This window comes from Mustela nigripes, chromosome 8 (genome assembly GCF_022355385.1).
Source record: "Mustela nigripes isolate SB6536 chromosome 8, MUSNIG.SB6536, whole genome shotgun sequence".
Classification (NCBI taxonomy): domain Eukaryota; kingdom Metazoa; phylum Chordata; class Mammalia; order Carnivora; family Mustelidae; genus Mustela; species Mustela nigripes.
This window is the reverse complement of record NC_081564.1, coordinates 9,299,538-9,317,411: the sequence shown is the minus strand read 5'-3', so window position 1 is coordinate 9,317,411 and position 17,874 is coordinate 9,299,538. Positions and strand designations below refer to the sequence as shown.

Genomic DNA, 17,874 nt, shown 5'->3' with positions numbered 1-17,874 from the left:
GGTTAAGTGTCCAAATCTTTTTTTTTAAATTTTTTTAACTTTTTATTTATTTATTTGACAGAGAGAAATCACAAGTAGATGGAGAGGCAGGCAGAGAGAGAGAGGAGGAAGCAGGCTCCCTGCTGAGCAGAGAGCCCGATGCGGGACTCGATCCCAGGACCCTGGGATCATGACCTGAGCAGAAGGCAGCGGCTTAACCCACTGAGCCACCCAGGTGCCCCTAAGTGTCCAAATCTTGATTTCAGCTCAGGTCATGATCGCATGGTCATGAGATTGAGCCCTGCGTTGGGCTCTGCACTTGGCATGGAGTCTGAGGTTCTCTCTCTCTCCCTTTGCCCTTCTCCCCTGCACTCACACTCTCTCAAATAAATAAATCTTTAAAAAAAATTACATAAAAGAATCCACCTTTTGTCCGAATCCAAATTACCAGAGAATTGATTTGTAACAATGCAGGTTGCCAGGCCCCACTCCTAGAGTTTTTGCTATGTAGGTCTGGGGCAGTGCTAAAAATCTGCATTTCTAACACCTTCCCAGGTGATGCTGGTGTTGCTAACTAAGGACCTCACTTCGAAAACCACTGACCTAGAAGAAAACCATTTTCCCATAATGCCAACGTCTCTATATGGGATATATATATATTTTTTAAAAGAAATTTTTAAAAAAGATTTTACTTATTTATTTAAAGAGTGAGAGAGTGGGGCGCCTGGGTGGCTCAGTGGGTTAAGGCTGCCTTCGGCTCAGGTCATGATCTCAGAGTCCTGAGATCGAGTCCCGCATCGGGCTCTCTGCTCAGCAGGGAGCCTGCTTCCCTCTCTCTCAGCCTCCCTCTCCATCTACTTGTGATTTCTCTCTGTCAAATAAATAAATAAAATCTTTAAAAAAAAAAAAAACGAGTGAGAGAGTGAGTTGGGGAAGGAGCAGTGGGAGAGAAAGAGAAAGAATCTCAAGCAGACCCTGCATTGAATGTGGAGCCAGACATGGGGAGGGATCCCACGATCCTGAGATCACAACCTGAGGTGAAACCAAGAGTCAGATGCCCAACTGACTGAGCCACCCAGGCGCCCCAAAGAGTTTTATTTTTAAGTAATCTCTACACGGAACACAGGGCTTGAACTTCTAACCTGGAGATCAAGAGTTGCACACTGAAAAGAAAATAAAAAATGAGTTGCACACTGCATTGACTGAAACAGACAGGGTATCTTAAAGCTTCCTCAGCCTTAGGAATGATTTTTCCATGAGGATCACAGATTGTATCTTTGTTGGAGAGCCTCTCATTCCCTTTAAGAATTTCTCCTTGCACTTGTTACTGGAATTTTCTCTTTTAGCTAGCCTTAGGATGGAGTTGGGCTGAGAGTTTCTAATATATCTAGATTAAAAAAAAATAGTTGTCTCCAATTACTAAAAATGATGCATTTAAAAATCTTTTATTTTGTGGGGCACCTGGCTGGCTCAGTCAGTAGAGCGTGTGACAACACCTGATCTCAGGGTCATGAGTTCAAGCCCCACCTTGGGGCTTCTTAAAAAAAGAAATTACTTAAGAAAAAAATCTTTTTTGGAGTAATTTTAGATTTACAGAGAAATTGAAAAGTGGGTAAAGTTTATATACACTCTTCACTCAGTTTTTTAAAGATTTTATTTATGGGGGGCCTGGGTGGCTCAGTTGGTTGGGCGACTGCCTTTGGCTCAGGTCATGATCCTGGAATCCTAGGATCAGGTTCCACAACGTCCTGCATCAGGCTCCCTGCTCCCTTCTTACCCTCCTCCTTCTCATGCCTTCTCCCTCTCTCATTCTCTCTCACTCAAATAAATAAATTCTTTAAAAAACATAATAAAAACATTTAAAAAAGATTTTATTTATTTGAGAGAGAGAGAGAGCACACACATAGGGGTGGGGGGAGGGTGGAGCAGAGGGAGAGGGAGAGAATCTCAAGCAGACTTGTGCTGAGGGCAGAGCCTGACTCGGGGCCTGATCGCACAACCCTGAGATTATGACCTGAGCCAGAACCAAGAGTGGGATGTTTAGTGGACTGAGCCACTCAGGTGCCCATCACCCAGTTTTCTTTAATGTTAACATCTTACATGACCAGTGTACATTTATCAAAACCAAGAGGCCAACATTATTACAACACTATTAACTAAACTCTAGACCTTATTTGAATTTTTTAAAATATTTTATTTATTTATTTGACAGAGAGAGATCACAAGTAGGCAGAGAGGCAGGCCGAGAGAGAGGAGGAAGCAGGCTCCCTGCTGAGCAGAGAGCCTGATGCAGGACTCGATTCCGGGACCCCGAGATCATGACCTGAGCTGAAGGCAGCAGCTTAACCCACTGAGCCACCCAGGTACCCTAGACCTTATTTGAATTTCAACTGTTTTTCCACAATGGCCTTTTTCTGTCCCAGGATCCCAACCAAGATACCGTATTACTTTAGTTGGCATGTCTCCTTAGGCTCCTCTGGTCTGTGACAGTTTCTCTGTTTCCATAATTTTTCATGACCTTGAAAGTTTTGAAGAGTACTGGTCAGACATTTTGTAAAATAATCACTCAGATTGGATTTGTTTAATGTTTTCCTCCTGATTACTCTGGGATTAGGAGTTTTCTGGAAAAATACTACAGAAATAAAGTTCCTTCTTCATCATCTCACATTGGGGTACATGGTACGAATATGAATTATCACTGGTAATGCTAACTTTGATCACTTAGCTACGGTAGTTCTTACTAGGTTTCTCAACTGTTATTTTTCCTTTTCTATACTTAACTCTTTGGAAACTGGCCAGTAATTCCAGGGTGTGGATTTGGGAGTGAGACGACCACAAATTTCATCCCAGACTGTGTGATCTTGGGCAACTTACCTAATATCTCTATGTTTCAAAATTCTCATTTTATTTTATTTTATTTTTTTAATATTTTATTTATTTATTTGACAGTGAGAGATCACAAGTAGGCAGAGAGGCGGGCAGAGAGAGAGGAAGGGAAGCAGGCTACCCGCTGAGCAGAAAGCCCGATGTGGGGCTCGATCCTAGGACCCTGAGATCACGACCCGAACCGAAGGCAGCGGCCCAACCCACTGAGCCACCCAGGCGCCCCCAAAATTCTCATTTTAAGATGAAGATTGAAAAGGTACCTATTCCACCAGTTTGAAAAAGTGAAGTGAGAAGGTGTATGTGAAAGAGCTTGGCACAGTCTCTGGCACAGTGTTCATTAATGTACTTTGATTATTGTTATTATCATCACTAGTTCTTTTCTAGGAATGCATATTTAAATTTTAATAGTAATTGTTAACTTGCTGTTATTGTAGATCCTAAAGACTTCTGATGGGTGCCTGGCTGAGTCAGTGGGTAGAGCATGCTTTTTTTTTTTTTTTTTTTTTTTTTAAAGATTTTATCATCCATTTGATGCAGAGAGAAAGAGAGCATGCAGGGGGAGGAGCAGGGAGAGAGAAAGGGAGAAGCAGACTCCCCATGGAGCAGGGAGCCTGATGCAGGGCTGCATCCCAGGATCTTGGGATCATGACTTGATGTGAAGGAAGCCACCTAACGGACTGAACCACCCACGTGCCCCATTTTCCTTCTTTCTTTCTTTTTTATTTTGTGTGTGTGAATCTTGATCTCAGAGTTGTAAGTTCAAGACCCATACCGGGTGTAGAGATCACTTAAAAATAAAATCTTAAAAAAAAGTAAATAAAAACTTTTGATCTAGATCCTTTAATTAGTATTTTTTCTTTCTTTCTTTTTGTATTTTAAGATTTTATTTATTTGTTCGAGAGAGAGAGCATGCACACGCAGGGAGAGTGGCAGGCAGAGGGATGTGGGATAAATCAGTATTTTCCAAAGTGTGGTCTTCATCTTTTTTTTTTTTTTTTTTTAAGATTTTATTTATTTGGGGCGTCTGGGTGGCTCAGTGGTTTGGGCTGCTGCCTTCGGCTCGGGTCATGATCTCAGGGTCCTGGGATCGAGCCCCGCATCGGGCTCCCTTGCTCCGCAGGAAGCCTGCTTCCCTCTCTCTCTCTCTGCCTGCCTCTCTGCCTACTTGTGATCTCTGTCTGTCAAATAAATAAATAAAATCTTAAAAAAAAAAAAGACTTTATTTATTTGTCAGAGAGAGGGAGAGAGAGCGAGCACAGGCAGAAGAATGGCAGGCAGAGGCAGAGGGAGAAGCAGGCTCCCTGCTGAGCAAGGAGATAGATGTGGGACTCGATTCCAGGACGCTGGGATCATGGCCTGAGCTGAAGGCAGCTGCTTAACCAACTGAGCCACTCAGGCGTCCCCAAAGTGTGGTCTTCAGATTGAATTAGCATCTCTTGGAGTAGAATCCAGGAAACTCATGTTTATCAAGTTTCCCAAGGGATTCTGATGTGCACTGAAGTTGGAGAATCATTTTCTTGGACACTGAAAAAGCCAAGAAAGGAAGAGGGAAGGAACTTCAGTAGAAGGGGTCAACCCCAGCTGGTGAAGGCTGACACAGGGGACATTGCAGTGCAGGGGATTACTCTGGTTCTCTACTCAGAAAGACCTGAGTTTGAATCTAGTGACTAGTGTGGCCTTAACTTAGGTTATGACTCTACTGAGCCTGGCACACCCAAGTGGCTCCATCCCTCTCCAAGTCTTTGATAATTAACACTTTATCAGCTAGGATTTCCCTGACCACATTATACATATAAAATTGCCTCCCTCTTCCACTCCCCAGTCCCTGTTCTACTTTTCTCATTATCATTTATCATCATCTAATATGCTATTTTGTCTGTCTCTTCCACTACAAGTAAATCTCCATGAAAATTTTATTTATTGATGTAGCCTGGCACATAATAGGCATTCAATAACTATGTGTTGTATGAATTTAATTACTTTTACCCTCCAGTTTTACTGAGGTTTAATTGACAAACTGACTGGATTACTATGAATCTAAGATGCTTCTTAGCTGGTTGAACCCAGGAGAGGGCTGAAGAGATCTTGAACTTTTCAGGCAGATTTTTACTGTAGATTCGCACCCCCCCCCCTTTTTAAAAAGATTTTATTTATTTAACAGACAGAGATCACAAGTAGGCAGAGAGGCAGGCAGAGATAGGAGGAAGCAGGCTCCCCACCGAGCAGAGAGCCCGATGAGAGGCTCGATCCCAGGACCCTGAGATCATGACCTAAGCCGAAGGCAGAGGCTTTAACCCACTGAGCCACCCAGGCGTCCCTCCCTCCCCCTTTTTAAATAAGCTCTCTGCCCTACCTGGGGCTTGAACTCATCAACCCCAAGATCAAGAGTCTCATGCTCTACAGATTGAGCCAGTCAGGCACCCCTGATCAGACCCCTTTTCCCCCACAGTTCCTTGGGTCAGTCTCCCAGAGGAGTTCCTGGTTCCTCAGCAGTTGGTCACAGACAAGTCTAACTGGTTCTCCTTTGGACACAGGGGATAAATACGACCAGCGGGAGCAGCTGAGCTCAACTTTGACCAAGAGTTTCTTCCCTCCTTTCCTCACTACCCAGTACGTGACTCCGAAGGGATTTCAATACCAACAGCCGTCTCTTCCAACCTGGTTGATTCCATCCGGCAAAAGGAGGAAAGATTCCTAACGAAGAACCCATCGCCGTACCCGTAGCGGTCCAAGGAGCTCGGGGGCTTCCGCTTCCGCGCAAGGGCGATCAATCGCGGCTCTGCGACTATCGCGATAGAAGAGCGAGATCGGCGCTGGCCCTTTAACAGCCCCTTCCCGAGGGCCTGCCCCGCGCGTGCGCACTGCGGTTCTGCGCTTGTCATCATGGCGACGCGGGGCCATGTGCAGGACCCTAACGACAGGCGCCTCCGGCCCATTTACGGTGAGTGCCTGGGGCCAGCCTGTTATCGGCCGGACGCGTCGAGGGCTGTTGAGGCCAGGGCGAAGGTCCGGGAGGGGCGCTGAGGGGGCGGGCGCGGAGCTGGCGGATGCGAGGGGCTGACCGCGCGGGCCTCTAGGCCGCAGCCACCCGCCTCGCGTAGGCGCCGGCCCGGCCTTCCTGCGCCCTGCGGTGGCAGCGGCGCAGTCCAGGCAGCGTCAGGTCGGCAGAGCCGGCCCGACGTGCAGGCCCTGTGAGACACACACTCGCTGAGACGTGCGCTGCCCGCAGGCTGCGTTGTTAATGCCACATCAAAGAAGACCCAGAATCTCAGATGGAAAGCGTGAGGGTGCGACACTCTTATTTGAGGGAAAATTCCTCACCGAAGACTTTTTTACTTCCGAGAACCCGGTCTAGGGGGTTGTCTAACTAGCTGTACTCGGTGCACATGGAGAAACATGTCCAAAGAGGGGAAGGGGCTGATGCAAGGTCACCCAGATCGAGTCAGGAGCAGGCCGTATTGGAGGCTCCCAATCAAGAGCTCTTTAGTGGAGAAACAGCTGCTCTGGGCGCACGTGGGAGGCGGGGTGGGGGGGGGCGGTCGTGGGCCCAAAATAGCGGTGAAGAGTCAGTGTTAGCTCTTGTCAGACGGGCATGCAGGGCTGCTGCAGGGCTTTTCCTTTCTGCAGCTTCCCTTGTGCTTGCTAAATGGATCCCCCTCCTTAACGCCCTCAGACTTTAAGACCTTGATGTCACCCTCCTACCCGGCTGTGAAAAATCAAAAGATTTGAGTCAGGGAGAAACACCTTTTCGGTAACCGAGATGCTCTGTAATTGAGCAGTGGCCCTTTTCCTCTCTCTCCTCATAGATGGTTGGTTTATCTTAGTGAACAATGAGGAAGGCTTCAAGGTCAGTGGTTTTTGCCAAATTAGACCTCGAGCTTATAGTGTAAATGTTACTGAATGGAGGTCTCTCCACATGACTGACATCATTCAACATTTTTGGAGGGGCGGGTGACGTTATTTCTGGCACAGTTGGTCCTGCTTTTAAAATTTGTATGATGCTTTACTCACATCTCATTTGATTTTAGCAGCAACCCTTTGAGGTAGGAAATAATAGCTAACGTGTGTAGACCGATCATTCTGTCATTCTCTGTTATTGACCCTTAACATGGCTTATCTCATTTAATATAAACACATTCTCCTGAGGTGGGTAGTTTCTTCCAGTCCTGCAAATCCCTCCCCCCACCTTTTTTCTCCCCACAGATGAGGAAAATGAGGCATTGTTGATGTTGTCTAATTTTCCTAAGGTCACTCAGCTAGCATTTGATGGAGTAGGATCTGAACCCCAGTGTCCCAAGCTCACCCTCTTCACCACTGCTAGAAAATACCTTACTTTGAGCTGAAGACACTGACTTGCCAAAGGTCACACTGGTGGTGAGTTGCAGAGATAGGACTTTCTTTCCATTTCCCCGTGGTGTTTGTTACCATACCCTCCAGTATATATTTTCAGAGGGCAGGAATGAAATAAGGATGATTGAAGGGAGGAACTGAATCTAGCCAGGGTTCACAATTTCTGGCTTATTATGGCTCGGCAGCAGGAACTGTTTGCAGACTTTTTTTTTTTTTTTTTCTTTTTAAGATTTTATTTATTAATTTGAAAGAGAATGAGAGAACATGGGAGGGGGAGGTTCAGACTCCCTGCTGAGCAGACAGCCCAATGCGGGACTCCGTGTGATCATGACCTGAGTGGAAGGCAGTCGCTTAACCAACTGAGCCACGCAGGCTCCCCCACCTTTTTTAGAGTTTTATTTATTTATTTAAATAATCTCTTTACCCATCATGGAACTCGAACTCAACCACCTGAGATTGACCCTGACATGGAGCGGCTTTCTCCTCCTACTGAGTAGCCAGGTGCGCCCTACCCCCACCTTGAAACTAAAAAGATTCGGTACTTTCCCTTTTTTTAATTTAAATTCTAGTTAACTAACATGCAGGACAGTATTGGTTTCAGGAGTAGAATTCAGTGATTCATCATTTACATATAACAAACACCCAGTGCTCATCATAACAAGTGCCCCCTTTAATACCCATCTAGCCCATCCCCTACCCACAAGATTAAGTACTTTTTTTTTTTAAGATTTATTTATTTACTTATTTGACAGAGAGAGAGATCACAAGTAGGCAGAGCAGTAGGCAGAGAGAGGGGGAAGGAGGCTCCCCGCTGAGCAGGGAGCCCCTTGCGGGGCTCAATCCCAGGACCCTGAGATCATGACCTGAGCCAAAGGCAGAGGCCTAACCCACTGAACCACCCAGCTGCCCCTTTTAAAGATTTATTTACCTATTAGAAAGGGAGAAAGCACTCAGATGCTCGGAGGAAGGGGGATGTTGGTGGGGGGAGAAGCAGAGGGAGAGGGAGAAAAAAGAAACCCAAGTAGGCTCTGCATATGGAGCCTGACTCAGGGTTCAATTCCAGGATCTCGAGATCATGACCTGAGCTGAAATCAAGAGTCTGATGCTTAGCTGACTGCGCCATCCTGGCGCCCTCAAGATTCGGTATTTTTGAGAATAATTGGATTTCTAAAATTGGCTCTTGAGGACCAAAGAAAATGCCTTTGGCATCCCATAAGTCATTTAGAAATAAGTGTTTTGAACTACCCAGTAAGAAAAACCTTGTTCATTTCATGTTGCTAAATATTATTATATGTTAACTAGAAGTGACAGGTTGTATTGTCAAAACTGAAGCCAGAATTATGTAGCTTTTGTTAAAGTTAAATGGGAAGAGTATTAGAAATTTTCAAGAGTTCCAAGGCAATTAATATCAATTGGCAGGAATAGGAAAAGAGAGGGTACCAGCTGCCCTTGACTAATGCACTTTTGACCTCCAAACTTTGGGATAGCCCCTGCTTTTGTGTTTGAATATATTAGTACCCCTAAACCACTGTTGTTCCTTGAATTCATTAGCTATTAAATAAAAAGCTTATGTTTAGTAGGTAGTGCTTGCCCACCAGCCAGAAGTTCAACAACTGTCAGCATTAATAGAGTGCTTATTTGTATGCTAACTGTCCAATAGGTAGTAAGATTATTGTGATCCTAGTAGTAATCTAAAGGCTGGAGATTAACTTGCTCAGAGTTGCAGCTGGTGAGTTGTAGATCTGGATTTTGAACACATTTTACTGAGTTCAGAATTAGCAGCGTCACTATCTTTGTACAGCATTATTTGTACTGTCAAGGTTTTAGCATTTTACAGCTGTTGGAAACTTGCCTGTGACCTCAGCTTTTGCTGAATATTGTTTAGGATAGACAGGACTGTACGGGTGATTAACTGTGAAATTGTGGTAAGTTGAGATGTGATGGGTTGAAATTATGTTTTTAGTGTTTAGGTTTGGAATAACTTTTCAGAAAGCTCATTAGTTGAAGCAATTTCAGAGTGCTTTTCATTACTCATAAATTGGTTTAGGTATTATATTTTTAGTGTTTGAAAACCACACCTGACCTTACCAGAACACTTACTTTATTCATTTTCCTTTTGCTAAAATTACTGTCTTGTGCTATGTGGTTCTTTACAGATTTTGTACTCTGACATGAGTTGGTGAGCCCAGTGCCTTTTTTCTACCATTATTATTAATTTAAAAATGTTTTTAGTGGTTTGGGGACAAGCAGGGTGGAAGTGATGGTCAGATATGGCATGTCATAAATTTGTGTAGAATACAGGAATTGCTAGGTAAGCAATTGTAAAATAGGTTTCAAAGAAAAAATATTCCCATAGTTTTTAGAATGCACATACACATTTTTACTTACTTTCTGGCACACAGTCTTTTGTTCTAATCTTTTACTGGCTTCCAGTGTTGCCGTAGTCTGGGTCAGATGTAATATACTTCCTAGATGTGTTTCCTGAATGATAATGACTTCTTAGAGTTAAGACATTTCCCTTTGGTGCCTGGCCAACTCCAGGTAATTATTCTGCTGTAGTTCATTAGTAAATGCTTGTTAAGTCCTCAGTCCAGTGTGGTACTTATTCTGAGCCTTCTGTTGGGCATTGTTAGCCCTGCGAGTTTTGTCCTGTTTTTCATCAGGAGTGGCAGGGCATCTTGGTGAGTGAAGATTAATCTTGCCCTTCTTTAGAAAAGTCACTTGGTATAACCTGTTTTCTTTTTTTGAAATTATGACCATTTAAAAGGGTCTGACTTAGACCTATACATTCTAAAGCATTTTAGACTTAATGATTTGCATGCACAGAAAATTCTTAGAAGAGCAGTGCCTGGTTGGCTCAGTCCTTAAGTGTCTGCCTTAGGCTCAGGTCATGATCCCAGGGTCCTGGGATTGAGCCCTGTGTTGGCTCCCTGCTTGGTGGGAAGCATGCTTCTCCCTCTCCCCCTGCTTGTGTCCCTCTCTCGCTCTCTCTGTGTCAAATAAATAAAATCTTTAAAAAATACATGTTAATAAAAAAAATAAAATCTTAAAAAAAAAAAGGAAATTCCTACAATGAGTAGAGCATAGTGGGAGCATAGGGCAGGATTAAGAGACTAATCTTTTCATGCTATGCTCCTATGAACTGTTAGGATTTTTTAAAATTATTATTTTTAAACTGTGGCTTGCGCTGTTTTTGTTATTTAAAAAATTAGTTGGGGCACCTTGGTGGCTCAGTCAGTTAAACATCTGACTCTTGGTCTTAGCTCAGGTCTTGATCTCGGGGTCATGAGTTTGAGCCCTGCATTAGGTGCCATGCTGAGTGTGGAGTGGAGCCTCCTTAAAAAAAACTTAATGGAGGGGTGCCTGGCTCGCTAAGTTGGAAGAGCATGCAGCTCTTGATCTTGGGGTTGTGTGAGTTCAAGCTGTTGAGGATGTAGAGATTACTTAATAACTAAAATTTGAGGGGCACCGGGGTGGCTCCGTGGGTTAAAGCCTCTGCCTTCAGCTCAGGTCATGATCCTGGGTTCTTGGGATCAAGCCCTGCATCAGGCTCTCTGCTCAGCGGGGAGCCTGGTTCCCCCTCTCTTCTGCCTGCCTCTGCCTACTTGTGATCTCTCTCTGTGTCAAATAAATAAATCAAATCTTTAAAAATAAATAAATAAAACTTGAAAAAAGAACAAAGCTTTACAAAAATTAGTTGACATGTGTGTGTGTGTGTGTTTTAAGATTTTATTTATTTGACACAGAGAGACAACAGCGAGAGAGGGAACACAAGTGTGGGGAGTGAAAGAGGGAGAAGCAGGCTTCCTGCTGAGCAGGGAGCCCGATGCAGGACTGGATCCCAGGACCGAGGGATCATGACCCAAGGTGAAGGCAGATGATTAACGACTGAGTCACCCAGGCGCCCCTAGTTGAAAGATTTTTAAAAAAATAGTATGAAGCCATCATTAATGATTGGTTCTTGGAACTTACTGTTGTGGTCAATTTTGTATGCATGTCATTTTCCTGATAGACTGCTCAATTTTTAGAAGACTGTCTTTTTCCCCCCTGTATGGTTTGTTCATTTCTCTATTCCTTTCTTCATTGACCTTATTTATTGAGGGCCCAATATGTGCTAGGCACAATGTAGATTCAGGGAATGAGTGAGTACCAAACAGCACAGCAGAGACATGGTTTCTGCTTTCAAGGAGCTTGTTTCTTAAAAATAATGGTACACATAATCATTACACTTGTGTTAAGAGCTTTTTTTTTTAAAAGATTTTATTATTTGAGAAAGACTGCGTGTGCACGCGCGCATGCGCACACACAAGCACACATGAGTGGTAGGGAGAGGGAGAAGCAGAGCAGGCAGCCATGGGGCTCAGTCCCAGGACTTGGGGATCATGACCTGAGCCAAAGGCAGATGTTTAACTGACTGAGCCACCCAGGTGCTGTGTTAAGAGCTTTGAAGGAAAAATGTCAGTTCCCGTGAGTGCATACAATATGGGCATCTGAGCTGTCAGGGACAAGACAAGAAAAGGTTCCCTGTGGAAATGACGTTTTACTTTGAACGTGGAAGAGGAGAGGTTAGGCAGTATGGGGGAAGTATGTAAAAAGGAGCTTGCTCCACCCGAGGACCTAGGAAAAGGCTTGTGTGTTGGCACTGCAGAGATTGGTTGAGATGAGGCTACTGTGGTAGACCGCATCAACTTTGTAAGCCATTTTAAGAATTTTGAAATTTGTTTTAAAGATAAATGGGGAGCAGTGAAGAGATTTAACCAGGAGAGTGAGGTGTTCAGACTTGCAATTTAAAAAGATAGCTCTGGGGTGCCTGGGTGGCTCAGTGGGTTAAGCCTCTGCCTTCAGCTCAGGTCGTGATCTCAGGGTCCTGGGATCGAGCCCCACATCGTGCTCTCTGCTCAGCAGGGAGCCTGCTTCCTCCCCCCCTCTCTCTGCCTGCCTTTCTGCCTACTTGTGAGCTGTCAAATAAATAAATAAATAAAATCTTAAAAAAAAAAAAAAAAAAGATAGCTCTGAATACCCTGGGGGAAATAGTTTAAAAGAGGGCAAATGTTGGGGCACCTGTTAAGCGTCTGTGTTCAGCTCAGGTCATGATCCCAGGGTCCTGGGATTAAGCCCCACATCAGGCTCCCTGCCCAGAGGAAGGCCTGATTCTCCCTCTCCCACTCCCCCCTGCTTTGTGTTCTCTCTTTTGCTGTGTCCCTCTCTGCCAAATAAATAAAATCTTAAAAAGGGTGGGGGGCAAATGTAGGCTGTGAGGTGATTGGTTAGGAGGCGTCATTCCTTTTTAAATTTAACCCTCCCAGTCATCTTGGGAGTAGTAGGTATTTAACAACATTTGTTGACTGGAGGAATGTTTAACCTACAATTTGTATTCTTGGTAAAAGCAAGGCTCCTATTCTAAAGCATTTAGAATTTTAAGCAAAGATGGAGCTATGTTATATTCAGTCTTTTTTTTTCTAAATTGTAGCAATATCTTTAGTAGTGTTTGAAGCTCTTCTAGGAAGTGGAAACATTGCAGGTTGTCATCTTAGCTGCTTTAGAGAATTTCACTACAGCTGCAAGCACCCAGAGCCTAAAGCCTTGCTCGCTCGCTTGCTTGCTTACTTTCTTTCTTTTTGGCAAAACTGACTCTCTCTCTCTCTCTCTCTCTCTCTCGTTTTTTTTTTTTTTTTTTTGGTAAGGATTTTATTTATTTACTTGACAGAGATAACAAGCAGACAGAGAGGCAGGCAGAGAGGAGGAAGCAGGCTCCCTGCTGAGCAGAGAGCCCGATGCCGAGCTCAGTCCCAGAACTCTGGGATCATGACCTGAGCCGAAGGCAGAGGCTTTAACCCACTGAGCCACCCAGGCGCCCCTGGCTCTCTCTTTTTTAAAGTAAGCTCTATGCCTGACATGGGGCTCAAACACATAACCCCTGAGATCAAGAGGTGCATGCTCCATAGACTGAGCCGTGAGCCAACCAGACACCCAAGACTGGCCTCTTTCTTAATATCAGTATCCCTAATTGTGATTGGACAAATTAATCCCAGGACCTCTTCTACCCGGCAGATAGAGAGGCCTGCCTGTGTCAGGGTCTACTGTTGTCTGCATATATAAGGAAGCTTCACTTCTCTTCAAATTGTTACCCAGGAAGGTGGCTGGTTCAGTCATTTAACAGATTTTGATAGTCTGTTGCCAATAATTTAACCCAGTATTTCCCAAATTTCTATCATTCTTCTAGCCAGCTTTATTATAGTACTATCTGTACTATTAATTACTTAGAATTTTTCTCTAATTTGATTTTTAACTTAAATTTATTTTAAAATAACCTATCAGGGCGCCTGGGTGGCTCAGTGGTTTAAGCCTCTGAGGTCATGATCTCAGGGTCCTGGGATCAAGCCCCACGCCAGGCTCTGCTCAGCAGGGAGCCTGCTTCCCCCTTCTCTCTATGCCTGTCTCTCTGCCTATCTATGATCTCTTGTCTGTCAAATAAATAAATAAAATATTAAAAAAAGATGAAAACAAAACAAAGTTGTTAAAGGTTTAACTAGATTCTGATATTTGTGTAGCTGAATCTGAAGTCTGTTCTTTGCTGTTAAAAGAAAAAACATTAGGGGCGCCTGGGTGGCTCAGTGGGTTCAAGCCTCTGCCTTCGGCTCAGGTCATGATCCCAGGGTCCTGGGATCGAGCCCCGCATTGGGCTCTCTGCTCGGCAGGGAGCCTGCTTCCTCCTCTCTCTCTCTGCCTGCCTCTCTGCCTACTTGTAATCTCTGTCTGTCAAATAAAATAAATAAAATCTTTAAAAGAAAATGAAAGAAAAAACATTAGTATTAAGAGGTGGCTGGCTCAGTTGGAAGAGCGTTCAACTCTTTTTTTTTTTTTTTTTTAAAGATTTTATTTATTTATTTGACAGAGAGAAATCACAAGTAGTCGGAGAGGCAGGCAGAGAGAGAGAGACACGGAAGCAGGCTCCCTGCTGAGCAGAGAGCCCGATGCGGGACTCGATCCCAGGACCCTGAGATCATGACCTGAGCCGAAGGCAGCGGCTTAACCCACTGAGCCACCCAGGCGCCCGAGCGTTCAACTCTTGATCTTGGGGTTGTGAGTTTGAGCCCATGTTGAGTGTAGAGATTACTTACTTGATTGATTGATTTAAAACGATTTTATTTATTTGACAGAGAGAGAACACAAGCAGGGGGAGTTGTAGAAGGAGAAGCAGGCCTCCCTCCGAGCAGTGAGCCAATGTGGGGCTAAATCCCAGGACTCTGCAATCATGACCCAAGCTGAAGGCAGCTGCTTAACGACTGAACCACCCAGGCGCCCTGAGAAAGAGAATCTTTTTTTTTTTTTTTTTTTTTAAGATTTTATTTATTTATTTGACAGAGAAATCACAAGTAGATGGAGAGGCAGACAGAGAGAGAGAGAGAGGGAAGCAGGCTCCCTGCTGAGCAGAGAGCCCGATGCGGGACTCGATCCCAGGACTCTGAGATCATGACCTGAGCCGAAGGCAGCGGCTCAACCCACTGAGCCACCCAGGCGCCCGAGAAAGAGAATCTTAAGCAGGCTCCACACCCAGTAAAGAGCTGGACGTGGGGCTCACTCTCATGACCCTGAGGTCATGACCTTAGCCAAAATCAATTTGGAGGCTTAACCTATAGAGCCACCCAGGGACTCTGGGATATCATTTTTATTGACCTATTTTCTCCAAGGGCTACATAATTTATATTCTAGAGTCAGGAATGTAAAATGAAAATAGACTTTTCCCTTCTAGGCATGTAGGAAAGGGGAGCCTGACAGCAGACTGGCTGAATATAGTGATACAGTGGAGTGTCTTAGTTAAACTTTTGAGTGCAAGGAGCAGAAACCCATTGACACAAGCTCTAGTGAAGGGGGCTTGTTGTAAACCCTGGTGGGAGCCTAGAGCACGAATGTAGTATTCAGCGTTTGATGGAAACTGGAGAGAGCTGTCCGGATCTAAAGTTTTAAAAATTTATTTATGTCAGTGAGAGAGCACAAACAGGAGGAGTGGCAGAAGGAAAAGCAGGCTCCCTACTGAGCAAGGAGCCCAATGCGGGACTTGATCCCGGGACCCTGGGATCATGACCTGAGCCAAAGGCAGACACTTAACCGACTGAGCTGTCCAGGCATTCCTAAAGCTTTTCCCCCTCCCAATTTCCCCTGAACTTTTATCTATGTGTGTTTATTCTCTGCTGGGTTCTTCAGACTACCCTTTTTTTTTTTTTTCCTTTTTTTGCTTACTCATGAGTTTACCAGGGTTCACCATGTTGGCTTTGTGGCCACACCAAGATGTGATCTCTCCCTACAAGCTTCAATTAGTTAGCACTTCCCTGACCCCAATCCTTTGATAAAGATAAGTGACATTTTTAATACTTTTATAAATGTTATGTGAATGAAGAGGTGAGATAACTCCTTTTCTTTACTGCGCAGCAACTAACTTGCATCCCCTAAGGCTTCTTCAAAATGGAAATTCTGGAGCTGCCAATGGTAATGTCAGACTCAAAATATTTATTCCTTCCAGATGAGGTTCCCATAGTTTCCTGACTCTTTGTGACTCAGTGTTGCAGTTACAGTTTACTAGGGAAGAAACCTGATTTACCCTTGGGTCAAATATCCACCCCATTGGGTGGAGTTCCAAGGTCTAAAACATGGTCATCCTATCCTGCTCCTGCAGTAGACGCAGTAGGAACCATTCCCAGAGAAGAGGGCATGGGCAGGTAGGTGTAGAGGGAAAAGTTAAATGCCTTTGTAGTCCTGACCGCTGGTCTCATCCTTTATGGGCACATCTTCAGAACTGGGTTCTCATTACAGATGAAATTACTCTTCAGGTATGCTCAAAGAACCTGGAGTCTTACAGGAATGAGTCAGAAGTACCTTAGAACTGACTCAGAAAGAGATCAGCCCAAGAGAAAGTATCCTTTATTGAGCTGAAATAAATGTCAGGTATTTCCCGTAAGGACAAATGATGGCATATTGGCTGGGCTATTTAAGAAAACTGGTGTTAGATATTTGGGTAGTTAAGCCAAGATAGTATGCTTTTAGTGTTTTCTGGTTCTCCAGTCTCTCCACCCGAATATTAGGTGTTTTTTTCTAGACTGCACTTGCATCCACAGCGAGTCGGTCTCTCTTTGACCTTCCTCCCTATATTGTGATTACGTCAAAAGTAGGGCTTCTTAATCTCTTCACCTAGCATTCTTGGTGTTCGTCTGTGTTATGGCATTGAAGAAAGACCGAAGAGATGAAACTCATGGGTTCCTGTAGCTCTGTTTTAAGTTTTAGTCTAGTATTCATTGGAGGAAAATGGAATTCGTTAGGTAAAATGATAGTTTTTCTGTTTTGTGGGGTACTCTGGGCCACCAGTGGCATAGGTTATTTGAGTTGTTTATGCTTCCTTTGTTCCTTGCTGATTTGGGACTTTGATAGAGTGGGACCATAAGAGGTAGTAGATTGTGAACTGGCCTGCATTCGGTCATCTTTCTATAATTAGAATTGACAGCTATCACCCTTGTTGCCCACCTGTAACACTTCTTACTTTCCTTCTCTGGAAATGAATCTTTGTGTGTATGCACACACACGCACACATTTTATTAATGTGCCTTATTTGTTAGAGCAGTTTCAGGTTTACAGAAACTTGAGGGAAAAATGCAGAGTTCCTGTGTATCCCCACAATCCCACTCCCTCCCCCCAGTTTACTCTGTTGTTAATATCTTGATTTACTATGGTACTTTGTTTCAGTGGCAGGGCCACTAGGATAGGTCAGTGTTGTTTCTTTTTTTAAAGATTTTATTTATTTATTTGAGAGATAAAAAGCATGAGAGGGGAGAAGATCAGAGGGAGAAGCAAACTCCCCATGGAGCTGGGAGCCCGCTGCAGGACTCGATCCTGGGACTCTGGGATCATGACCTGAGCTGAAAGTGGTTGTAGTTGCCCAATCAACTGAGCCACCTAGTGCCTAGGTCTTTTTTTTCTTTTCTTTTTTTTTTTTTTAAGATTTTGTTTATTTGTTTTTGAGAGAGAGTAAGCACAAGCAGGGGAAGGTGTAGAGGGAGAATCAGATTCCTCACTGTGCGGAGAGCCCAATGCAGGATTCGATCCCAGGATCCTGGGATCATGACCTGACCCATCCAGGTGCCCTGATAGGTTATTTTTAACTAATGTCCATAGTTTGCTAGTTTACATTAGCATTTATTCTTTGTGTTGTATCTTCTGTATTTTTTTTTTTTTTAAAGATTGTATTTATTCATTTGAGAGAAAGGGATCACAAGTAGGCAGAGAGGCAGGCAGAGAGAGAGTGGGGGAAGCAGGCTACCCGCTGAGCAGAGCCGGATGTGGGGCTTGATTCAAGGAGTTTGGGATCATGACCTGAGCTGAAGGCAGAGGCTTTAACCGACTGAGTCACCCAGGCGCCCCTTCTGTGGGTTTTGACAAAAGTATGATGAATTATATCCATCATTACAGAATCATACAGAATAGTTTCACTGCACTAAAAATCGCCCGTGCTCCACACATTCATCCTAACCCCAGCCCCTGGTAATCACTGATTGTTTCATTGTCTCTATACTTTTTTGCCTTTTCCAGAATGTCATGTAATTGGAATCATAGAGTATGTAGCCTTGTCAGATTGGCTTCTTTCACATAGCAATATGCATTTAAAGTTCT

At 44.1% G+C, this 17,874-nt stretch overlaps 1 protein-coding gene across 1 annotated transcript in view; it reads left to right on the top strand.

The window, feature by feature from the left end:
• Positions 1–5,646: 5,646 nt before the first annotated feature.
• The window catches only part of NAA25 (N-alpha-acetyltransferase 25, NatB auxiliary subunit), a 73,190-nt gene continuing 60,962 nt past the window's right edge, over positions 5,647–17,874 (top strand). The window contains exon 1 of the mRNA XM_059408449.1: positions 5,647–5,806. Coding sequence (XP_059264432.1) covers positions 5,749–5,806 — 58 coding nt within the window. The 5' untranslated portion in view covers positions 5,647–5,748. The remainder of the gene's footprint in view (positions 5,807–17,874) is intronic.